The 12,280-nt window shown below is 38.2% G+C and overlaps 1 protein-coding gene across 4 annotated transcripts in view; it reads right to left on the bottom strand.

Moving 5' to 3' along the window:
* Positions 1 to 12,280, bottom strand: part of RTN4 (reticulon 4) — a 77,906-nt gene that overhangs the window by 49,282 nt on the left and 16,344 nt on the right. For 2 of the 4 annotated variants that reach the window (XM_009442335.5, XM_054677181.1), the window contains exons 2-3: positions 6,595 to 6,651; positions 3,517 to 5,916 (exon numbers count right to left, since the gene is read on the bottom strand). The exons of 1 other annotated variant lie outside the window; for it this stretch is intronic. In XM_009442335.5, the coding sequence (XP_009440610.4) occupies positions 3,517 to 5,916; positions 6,595 to 6,651 (2,457 nt within the window). The remainder of the gene's footprint in view (positions 1 to 3,516; positions 5,917 to 6,594; positions 6,652 to 12,280) is intronic. One more of the 4 variants, XM_016943256.4, reaches the window with a different exon arrangement.

Raw genomic sequence — 12,280 nt, 5'->3', positions numbered from 1 at the left:
CTCTGAGAGCTGGGATTACAGGCGTGAGCCATTGTGACTGGCCACTACTTACCTGCTTTTAACAGATGCCTGTTATATAATCAAGTCAAGAAAATTATTAAGTTGCAAGGACTTGAGCTAATCCACCCTTCCTTTTATAGAAAAGGAAAATGACATCTAGAGAAACAAAGTGATTGTCAGTGGTATAGCCAAGACTAAAACCTCAGGTCACCTACATTGTTTTCATTATAGCAATACTGGGTTTCCTTCCCACAACTTTTGTAGAATACATATATTGGGTGTATCTAAATAATTCTCTATTCCCTAGTAAGTTGCTATGATAACTAATATCAAAAAACGTTAAGTCTAAAAGGCAGGAAATAACAATTTTCTCAGAGAAGGGGAGATAAACATATTCTAAAAGAGAATGCCCAAGCATTGCTTACACTTTCTTCCACCATCCCCATTAAGCTTTCAAAGGCAATGCCCCCTTTTCTTCCCTTACTTCTGAACTATTAGGCTATAGATTTCCCAGGTTTAACAAAAACAATCCAAGAAATAGGTGACTCCTGAAATACTGAAATTCCTAAGGGCCACCATCTACTAGAGGACTGCTAGCTTTAAGTTTTGGGAGGAAGCACTAGCGAGGAGGGGAGACTTCAAAGGTGTTGCTACACCGATTACTCCTTGCTCTTCACCCAGTCATCACCACGCTGCTCTGGGCTTCTGAGACCCTTCTTTCTACTGTTCCCTCCTAAACCATTTTACTGTGCTGTTTGAAACCCCCATTCCACTGTGAACCAGCTCCTCTAATCCTCAACATCTTTACTGAACATTCCTGCCTTTACCTCGCCTTCACTAAAACCTGGCTCTTCCTTGAAGATACTGGTTTCCCTGTGGAACTTGCTAAATGAAGGCTAAATCGTTCTCTCATATTCTACACACCTAAGGGAGGAGTGGGGAGGTCAGTACCCTCTGCTCACCAATGCTGCTTCCAGACTTTTATTTCAGAGACCTTGGGCAAAAGTCTTGGCTATTCCGCTATGTCATTCTCTATCCTTCCTCATTTCTTCTACCTACCATCCTGCCAGTTACCTCACTGCCCTTTACCAAGGACTCTTACCCCAGGATTCCTCTCCACCCCTAGTCCTGCCATCACCCTGGGTGACTTCAATGTTAGGTAGAAGTGCAATACAGTATCATGGCCTCATAGTTTACTTGACCTCACCTCTAGCAATCTTAATCTGACTACACAGTAGGCCTTTGCCTGATGGCCTAACACTGGCCATTATAATCAACCTGAACTGCTATTCCTCTGAAATTCTAAATTCAACATCCAACACACACACACACACACACACACACACACACACACACACACACCCTGCTCTCCCGCACATGCATTCTTTCTCTCCTCTACTTCGACCACAATCTCCTATCATTCTGGCATGTATTTATTCCTACTACTATTGGTTCTTAAACCTAATCTGGGCCTTGAGTTCACTGACCATCTACTCTCCTCCTACCTCTCCTACCTTTTTCTATTCACATCCTTCAACTTAGATGCCACAGTCCAACACTTCAAATTACTCTCCTGCTATCACCCTCAACTTTCTTGACTTACTGTCCTTCCACAGGGCCCACCTGCCAAAACACATCCTTGAATCAATACAATCATTTGCCTTCCCTGAACCCATACCTAGGTTGTTTGGCACAGTCAAAGAAAAGTCACCCTACCATTTAGACCACCTTTCAACCTTGATTAGGCTCCTAATACAATGCCTTTGGTTTCCCTAGTCAGAGGTATTACAGATCTCTTCTACCCAAGCATGATCTACTTCATTCCCAGCAAATGAACTAACATACTGCTTTAAAGAATAAACATAAACCATCAAATAATTCCCTCAACTTTCAGTCACAAAACCCTAACAGTATCAATACCCCATACTTTCCTTTCCACTCACTACAATCAAAGCTCTGTGGTTCCTTCTCTCTAACACTAATTCTTCCACCTGAACTAGGCAGCACATCCCCATCCCCTTCTGACTTTCTGCCAGCACCTGTAATCAGATTTTCCCCTTCCCACCTTAAAAAAAAAAGTCCTACCTCCACTGCATACTCTCCTTCCTGCTTGCTAACATTTTAATTTTTCTCCAATAAAAAACTCAAACTTCTTAAGAGTAATCAACATTTAATAACCACTTACTCAAGTCTCATTCACTTCTCAATCCTAGCCATGCTCATGCACACCACACCATTTGCCGCTGTCATGACAATACCTTCCCTCCTTTTTGACCAACTTGCAATCCTTAACTGACTTCTCCAGTATTTGATAATTTTGACCATTTCTTCCACCTTCAAGTAGTCCTCTTCTCTTGATTCTTCCTAATTGGTATCTGGGGCTTTAATTTCTATCTCTAAGCCCATGACAGACACATACAGCCAAGATCTCTCTCAAGAGCTTCATGTGTATAATATCCATAACTTACTGGATATCTTAGAGGTATGTACATCAATACCAACATATCCAAAACCAAATTTGTATCTTCCCTCTTAAACCTACTTTAATCTCTCATGTTCCCTATCTCAGTTTCTCATACTGCCACCCATGCAAGTGCACATGCCAGAAATGAAATCCAGGGTTCCTGGGGTCATCTTTACCTCTTCCCCTCATCCTTTATGTCCCTATTCATCAAACACCAAGTCCTATGTCTCTGTGCTCATCCCACTGCCTGAATGTTCATAATCTCCTCTTTCTTAGATTACAGCAACTGGTCTACCACTGTTCCAATGGTGATGAGCTGGACTGTACTGCTGAAGCACCAGCACTTAAATACATAAGTATATTCAGTAAATTTATCATAATCACTATTTTAGAGAAAACACAGCTAAATCAGAATGCTAATAGAGCACATGTGCAAATCACCTTGTGCAAATCACCTTATGCAAATCAGGTATGTGGAAAATGGATAGTCAAAAGAAAAAAAGGAGAATCGGTACTTTTCAAAAGAATTCATAATAGCATAACTCATTTTATACTTTTCAACAAAATGTCTACACTCAGTATGCCTAACTTTATACCTACCACTGGAAAAGTACTATATTATATAGAAATATTTAAAACATACTATAGAAATGTTCTTTAAAAATTAAATATGGTAATTTCTGGGATAACAAAAACACATCTGAAAATATTTTAATATCTCTTGCTCTTCATGTTATCAAGAAACACAAGTGAAAAAAGAAAGAAAGAAAGAAATAGGTACTAAAGCCAATTCTTATAAACAAAAATATTTTCTATTAATAGTTCCATAGTGCAATATAAAAGTGTAACTGTGTGGAAAAGTTAAGGGTGAATGCTGAGTGCAAGAGAGTTAGAAAAAGCACTAAAACCTTTAACTGAAAAAGTGGAGAAGACTTCTTACCAATGTGACATATGAGACTCTATAAACATAATATAAAACACAAAATGTAGTGGAATGTTCCCTAAATCCAAAAGTGGCATGAAAGCACAAAACTGCATATAGATTGGATTACCTGAAGTTTTACTCAGCTCTGCTGAAAATATAGCAGATGGTGATCTGTCCTCTTTTTCTGTATCGGAAGGAAGTTTTTTCTCAGCTTCTTTCACAAGAACTTTGGGTTTAACTATGCTCTCTATCTCTGCTTGAGCTGCCAAAGCAGAAACATCTGGAGGCAATAAGAGCACCTTTGATGTAGCAGACCCATTTTTGGAAAAGTCATCTGAGAAATTGATTTTCTCTTCAACTTTGGGTTGTACGTTCTTCAAAGAAAGGTCATGGGGCAATTCTGTGCAAGGCAATGACCCAGCTCCATCCGGGGCATTAGCAATTTCACTTTTGTGGGATACTTCTAGGCCAGTATATTCCCTGGCTAATTTAGAAAATGAATCGGTTTTAGAACTGATCAATGTAGGGAACTCATCTATAATTTCAATTGGAGATGAATCTGAAAATGTTTCAGTTTCTCTTATCTGTGCTTCCTTAGAAATAAATAAGTCATCATCTGAATAAACTGCAGTACTGAGCTCCTCCATCTGCAAAGGAATTTTCTCCTTTTTGCTCAATGTTGAAACTTCATCAGGTAACAGGGTATCTTTTGTGTTATCTAAACTGAGCTTAAAAGATTCCAAATATGGCTTTCCTCCCTCAGGTGGCAAAGCACTGAGTTTTTCCTTATTTTCATGTTCTATCATTGACTCAAATGAAGTCTCAGTGAGACTTTCTTTCACAAGCATCACAGCTTCATCTTGTTTTTGTGGAACGTCAGGTATTGAATCATCACTAAATAAGTCAACTGGTTCAGAATCAGGTGAGGAATCTTCAACTAGCTCAGAATGATCAGGCACTGGCTGTTCAACTTTTGCCATTTCTGAATAATCAGAGAAATCCGGAGCTGGTTCAGCAGAAAGCTTTGTTTCTTTAATTAAATCACATGCAATAGATATATAAGGAGCTTCTGTTTCTTGAAGAGCTGCATTAATATTTTCAGGCTCTTTAATTTCTTCCTTTATTCCTGATACTTTTTTTAGTGATACACTCATGGCCTCTTCATATGGTGGGGGGTTTTCAGGCTCATGTTTTATGCTTTCATAATTAACTGAAGAAGCTTCTAATGGTGATGAGCTGGGCTGTATCACGGAAGCACCAGCACTAGGAACTGCAGAATTCAATGGTGCTTCCATAACAATGTCAGGCAAAACTGGTGAAGGAGTAGCTTCTGACTCTTCAAATGATGGGCAAAGCTGTGCTGCAGGATAGAGTGACTCTTGCATAACTTCTGATGTTTGAACCAAGTCCATTTTTGTTTCATAAGCAATCTTTGTACCAGTAACTTCATTCAATTCACTTTCACATGCTTCCTGTACTAAATCTGGAGTCAGGCCTTCAGGCATGTTTGCCATGACTTCCTCAGTCACCTTTGCTAAATTATCTGTTGTGACAGAATCTGTCTCAGAATCCTGTGCTGCTACAAGAAAAGGGTTTGATGTTTTGGTGCTAGTATTCTTCTCTGTTACTATTTGGGCCTTCTTTTCTTCTATTTTTTTTTCATCGGTCTTATTTTCTGAAGTAGGATCTCCTAACAAAGGAAAAATGTTTGTTGCAATGCTCTCAGTTGCTGCTGGGTTAAAGGGAGCACATGTGATATATGCTCCTGAACGATCCTTTATACCTTCTGGCGTACTGGGGAAAGAAGTATCATCATTACTACTCTCACTATCTTTTTCGTGATTAGTTTGCTCAAGGCTATCTGCAAAAGATTTTTTACCCACTTTACTTTCCAAGTTGCTCTCGATTTTACCTCCAGCAGCCAACATATCACTATCTTCCTTACTATCTTTCACTTCCCATACTCGCTCAAATGGTTTGAAGTCTGCATATTCCTCCCTCATAGGAGCTTCCACTGCAACTCTCTTTTCATTAAAACTGTCTTTTGCTTTTTCTGAAGACACAACTTCATCCTCTTTAACCAATTTAGTAAGAGCTGTAGGTAACTCTTGTTGATTATGAAGGATGTTATTACTAACTAAATTCTCTTCTTCATCTTTATTTTTCACGATTATTTCTTCCCTAGGATTTGCTACTATTACGGCAGATTCTGCTTTTGGAGAGACACTGAACGATGATCCCATTTCTGAGTATTCTAATTCTGAAAACTCTGTTAAATCTCTATCTACGAGTGGAGTTTTTGCCTTCTCTGAGACCTCTTTAGAAGCTTCACTGACAGTTTCTTGAAGTGTTCCTTCAGTGGGTAATACTGTTGACAAATTACCAAGGTATTCATGTTCTTTGAAAGAAGCGGCTGAGAGAGGAGGCAGAGAAGGAAGAGAAGCAGCAGTTTCAAGCAGGACAGATGGGAAATCCTCTTGACCAGCCGAAATAGTGTTACCTGGCTGCTCCTTCAAGTCCATATTTTCTGTGACCATGGACAGAAAGGAAAGTTAGAGAATGCCAGTGTTCTCAGAGTTAATGCAAGTTTTATGACAGATCCAAAATAGTGTTAGTAAAGACTTACTGTTTACTAAAATGAAATGTTAATAGCAATTCATAAGTAACAATAGAGTAGACTTGAATCATTACTGAAAATATTAAGCTATTGTAAATATAACATATGCATGGCTACAGAGGCAATTACATGCTGTGCAAAGACAAATCAAGTCTGAGTAAACCTCAAATGTTATCAACTAAGATACTAATAGCTAGTTTTAGAGAAGAGAAGAATATCTGTGAAAAGAGTTTCGGTGACAGTATAGGAAAGAAGGGGCACTGGGTAAATGCCATAGACTGGTATTTATTTACAGGAAAGCCTTTCTGGCTATACTCAAACTGTATTTGGAGAAAGGGAATGGTAAATATGTAAATGTAATTCAAGGGTCCAAGAATTCCTTATGTACTTCCAAGTATTCATCGGATTTTGCTCATTTTTCCCTTGGGCATACCATATAAAATGCAAATTTCAACTTTTCCAGTAGACAAAACATTCTTGGAACCATGCTAATTTTTAGTAAACCCAAACTACTCTGCATAGAGTTAACACACTAAAGAGTTAAAGTTAGAATACAGAGAGGAGAAAAGGCTGGCAGAAAGAACTTGCCTGCAGAGGAGCGTATCACAGGCTCAGATGCAGCAGGAAGAGCAAAAAGGGTCTCATCTGAAAAACAAATAGAATATAACCTCAGCAGAAATAAAGACAGATTGAAAGGAGACTAAAGATAAGAGGAGCAAGCCAGGGTTCAGTTTGTAATAAGTTAAAAAAAACTTTACAGAGCAAGGGCCAAGATCAAAAGGAAGTCAGAAAAAGTAGTACCATTAATTCAGGTTAAATCATCATATGTATTATAAAGTTAATTAAATGTTATCCATAGAACCTATCATTTTTCAAGAGGCAATACAACCTGTTTATGTTAAAGAAACTTATGAATCAAAGTGGCTTTAAAATACTGTTCTACTTAACATATCACATCCCAAGCTTTCACTCAGGTTTTCACATAGGTAAATTGTCTTGTTCTATTCAGGCCAAAAATAAAAAGCTGAATTTGAATACAATTAACAACTACAAATGTTTAATCTTTTGTTACTGGCATATATTCAATTTAAAGAAACACTTTTAAAGAATTATGCATTTTCTCTTACATTCTAAGTTGTTATAGTCATTGTACATTGTTCTTTGAAGACATTAGTCCTGTGCCAATGTCCAAATGCCAGAGTCCAAAATAAAAAAAAAAAAAAATTAAGTGCCTTTAGGATGACACTATTATTGGTTTTGTTTAAAATTAACCTAAGTGAAGGCTACTTGTTATTTGTATACACAACTAGTAAGTGAGAGACTAAGGCAATTCAATTCCAGAGCCCATTTCCTTAATCACTGTATGTTACAGAACTGAATGCTTATATTTCCTACAAAACTCATGTTAAAGCCCCAACCCCTAAAGTGATAGTATCTGAAGATGGGGACTTTGGGAGGTGATTAGGGTTAAATGCAGTCAGGGTGGGGCCCTGGGCCAAGGGGATTAATGCCCTTACAAGAAGAGACACCAGAGAACTTGCTGTCATGCTCCCTGTCTCCCCAGGCACACACAAGAGGTCATGTGTGCACACAGTGAGATGGTGGTCACCTATAAGCCAGGAGAAGAGGCCTCAAAAAGAAATCTACCTTGCCAGCACCTTGATCTTAGACTTACCAGCCTCCAGAATTGTGAGAAGTAAATTTCTGTTCAGCCACCCAGCCTATGGTATTTTGTTACGGCAGCCCAAGCTAACTAATACACTCTATATTGGTAATATTAACTTTGTACAATGTCATCTTGTACCTGCAGTTGGGAGATCCTAAGCTAAAGATCTTCTATGGTTTACACTAGAGAAAGGCCTCTACCATCAGACAATTTGAAACAGCCTGAGAGATGACTGGAAGGTGAGATTCCTTTAACAGAGAGAACCTAATAAATTTAGACAATTTCATCTGGATGGACAAGCTAGACAAGGCTGATGAAAACAGATAAAAATCCAAGAAATGTAGCTAACATGAATACAGACTTGTCTTCCAAGCATATTACCCTTAATGAATTAGGAGAGCTAACTTCACAAGGTCTTATATATTTTAGATAAATATATACTGGGCATGAAGTCATACTTAAAGGATTCCTAGATGAGGGTGATGACGGGAAATTTACGATGTGTGTTTAAAAGGGTTTCCTCCAACCTAGAGCACTAGGTAGGATGGGCTATCCAGTCAAAGGGGTAACATAATGGCTTATAAGATTTTTAAATAAAGTGCATATATATGTGTACACATTTTTAAAAGATTACTTGCTATGTGATCTTAAATTACAGTTTCTCATTTGTAAAATGAAGGAAAGTTCCCTTCAGCTAAAATAATGAATTATTAGCTTGAATAAAACTGAAATTTGAGGGTCAAAGAGCAGAACCAAATAATTACGCAGCTGCTCCACCTAAATAACAGTTAACCAATTCTTAACAAAATGGTTGCCTTTTTTATCTACACAATATAGTTAAAAGCCACTAATTCAGAGGCTAGTCTATCTGGAAAGTGAACTAGAAACATATATTACTGTTAAAGTTAGTGGGAAAACAAACTACATCTAAATTTGTGCCATAATTTTAAAGTATTTTTTTAATGTACTGTACTCTTATTCCTACCTAGTGCAATAATCTTTTATAATAAAAACTATATTCCTGGAATTTTTCTAAGTAAAAAAGTTTTCAAATTGGTATTTCAAAGATTCATTATGTTTAAGAAAAAAAGAAAAATCTTCATTTTGTAAAATGGGATTCGATCCAGTTAACCATAAAACAAGTACTACATTTCTAAAAGCTCTTAAAAAAAATCCAGAATAGTTAACTATCTTCTGGGACTTCAAGAATACAGTTCAGACTCCTAATAAAGCAATCACAGATCATGAAATTGAATTGCCTAAGTTCAAATCACAAATCCATCACTTACAACTATAACTCTTAGCCTTTCTGTGCCTAATGAAACTTGTAAAATAAGGATAATAAGAGTACCTACCTCAAAATGTTGTGAAGGAGGGAGAGGGAAAGAAAAAAGAAGTAACAACTTGCCCTAAGTCACAGAACTAGGAGGCCAGAGGGTCAGAATTCAAAACACCTAATTCCCAAGTCATTGTGCTTTATAGTTATTATTATTTTTTGGCTAGGCTTCCTCAAAGCACGAGATGTGCTTCATCTTCTGAAGGATGTATTTATGTACAAGTGCAACTGGTGCAATCCTTCTTACTGTATCAGCCCCTCAAGTTAGTTCTCCTGAAACAAGGTAAATCGTCACCCAGTAAATACCTTGTAATTAGCAGAAATATTGCATTGATCAATTGCTTCTATTTTACAACGTAACAACATTTATAGAAACATTAATGTGGGACAGGTACTGTGCTGAGCCGGCACATTTGTTTCAGATGTTCATTCTGTTCTCAAAACTACCCTGTAAGGTAGGTACTACTGTTACCCCCATTTCACATACGAGAAAAGAGGCATTTAAATCATATCTAATTATAATACTAGAAAAAACCTGCATTTTAAAACCATAGAACTTCTGCTTCTGGCTATGAGAGTAATTACAACAGACTAATTCTTCCAATATAAGCAACTAAAAATATGGGCAAAATACTAGAAGCAACTATCTTGAGACAGTGGACAAGAGGCAGGACAGCAGTGTGAATCCTGAGAAAAGGGAAACCTGCAAGATGACTACGCTGCTTTCTGTCTGAAGGCACATTCTGGTCTACAGTACAGAGAGAAGCCTAAGAATATCGCACTCTTGCTAAGCTGAGGAGGCTGAGGAGTTGTCTGGAATTTGTGGGACAAGGTAACATACAAAGTAAAGCCTCACAGAAAAGAAGCTCCAAAAATCTGGATAGGGGTTCCTCTTAAACCTCTGGGTGAATACTACACTGCATGTGCACAGCACAAGACTTGGCAAGGCCTAGCCAGGAAACCTATGGTAGATCTGCAAATTAACTGGATTATATCAAAAGTCAGAAAGTGCTGAAGACCTGATCTAAAAATTCTGACCAGTCAGAAAGGAAAGATCTCTCTAAACACCTCAAAGCAGGACTACTCTAAGCCTAAAGGATACTCTAGACCAAGAGTCAGCAAACCATGGCTCATGAGCCCATATTGTATTGGAACACAGCCACGCCCATTCACTTCTGTGCTGTCTATAACTACTTTTACACAATAAAAACAGAGACGAACAGTTTAGACAAAGGCTGTATGGCCCACAAGCCTAAAATATTTACTCTAACTGGCCCTGTAAGTCTGCAGACCCCTACCTCTAGACCCACCCTAACTTTAAAATCAAAACTTGAAAGGATCAAAATGATTTTCCAGCAAATTAACTGCCTGCCAGAACAAAGTTAAAACCACCAAATCCATGACATGCAGTATAAAATAAATTAATGGACATGCAAAGCAGCAAGAAAATATGACCATAAATAAGAAAGAATAGCAAATATAAACAAACAAATAACGTAGACGTTGGATTCGCACTTTTTTTTTTTTGAGGCAGAGTCTTGCTCTGTCACCCAGGCTGGAGTACAGCAGGGCTATCTTGGCTCACTGCAACCTCCACCTCCCAGGTTCAAGCAATTATCCCGCCTCAGCCTCTGAGTAGCTGGGATTACAGGTGTCTGCCATCACACCAAGCTAATTTTTGTATTTTTAGTAGAGACGGGGTTTCACTACGTTGGCCAAGCTGGTCTCAAACTCCTGACCTCAAGTGATCCGCCAGCCTCAGCCTCCCAAAGTGCTGGAATTACAAGTGTGAACTAACACACCTGGCCTGGATTAGCAAATATTAAAATGAAAATTAAAATAGCTATTAAGATACTAAGTACAGAAAAAGACAGACATATAGAGTAGACAGGGAATCTTGGTGGAGAAATATAGACTAAAGGACCAAATGGAGATGCTAGAACTGTAAATTATATTAACTGAAAATAACCACTAGATGAGCTTAAAGGCAGATTAGACAATACAGAAAAAAAGATTTATTGATAAACAAACTTAAAAAACATCAACAGAAATTATCCAAACTGAAACACAACAAGGGAAAAGGGCAAGTGAAAAAAGGAACAGAGCCTCAGTGCTGAGAGACAATCAAGGAGTTAAAATACCTATAATTGCAGTCCCCTTAAAAAAAGCAACAGTGGCCAGGCATGGGAGCTCATGCCTGTAACCCCAACACTTTAGGAGGCCAAAGTGGGAGGACCACTTGAGGCCAGGAGTTGGGACACCAGTTTGGACAACACAGTGAGACCTTATCTCTACAAAAAACTTAAAAATTAGCCGGTGTAGTGGTGCACACGTGCAGTTCTAGCAACTCAGGAGGCTGAGATGGGAGGATCACTCAAGCCCAGGAGTTTGAGGCTGTAACAAGCCATGATCACGCCACTGCACTCCACCCTGGACTACACAGTTAAGACCCTGTCTCTTTAAAAAAGACTGAAGAAGTTAAAAAAAGAAATAAAAAATGGCCTAAAATTGGACAGAAGTGGGCATTTTGAAAATACCAACCAACAGAGCCACAAAGCTCAATGAACTCCAAGCAGAATAAACATAACACCACAAAAAGGCATACCATAAGGGTCAAACTGAAAATCAAAGATAGAGACAACCCTAAAAACAGTCAGAGGAAAAAAGCAGGTAAACAACAATAAGAATGACCTCACCTCTCATTGATGTAATCCAAAAGGTAATGAACGCCTTTAAAGTTATGAAAAAACTGACAATCTAAAATTATATACAGATGATCCTCATTATTCATGGATTCCTTATTTGCTCATTTACCTACTCACTAAATTTGTAGCCCCAAAATCCATACTTGCAGCACTTTCAGGACATGCAATGAGCACAGCAGGCAAACCAGAGCGGGTCATCCAAAGTACAAGTTCCCAGCGAGATCGAACAAGGTAACCCTACCGCCTTCTTGTTTCAGCTCTGCCACTGACTTCCCTGTTTCATATGGCCCTTAAGCACAGCGCTGACATGCTATCGAGTGTTTTTAACCACAAGAAGGCTATGATGTGCCTTACAGAGAAAACATATGTTAGATAATCTTCCTTCAGGCATAAATTATAGTGTTCTTGGCCAGGAGTTCAATGTTAATGAATCAATAATACATATTAAATAAGATGTCTTTATTTTTTAATTGATATATAACAGTTGTTTTATATTTTGGTAGTACATATGATATTTTGATACCTATACGCAATGTGTAATGATCAAGTCAGAGTAACTGGGTTATA

Source organism: Pan troglodytes, chromosome 12, assembly GCF_028858775.2.
Source record: "Pan troglodytes isolate AG18354 chromosome 12, NHGRI_mPanTro3-v2.0_pri, whole genome shotgun sequence".
Classification (NCBI taxonomy): Eukaryota; Metazoa; Chordata; class Mammalia; order Primates; family Hominidae; genus Pan; species Pan troglodytes.
The sequence above is the reverse complement of the archived record's forward strand: the minus strand, read 5'-3'. Positions and strand labels throughout refer to the sequence as shown.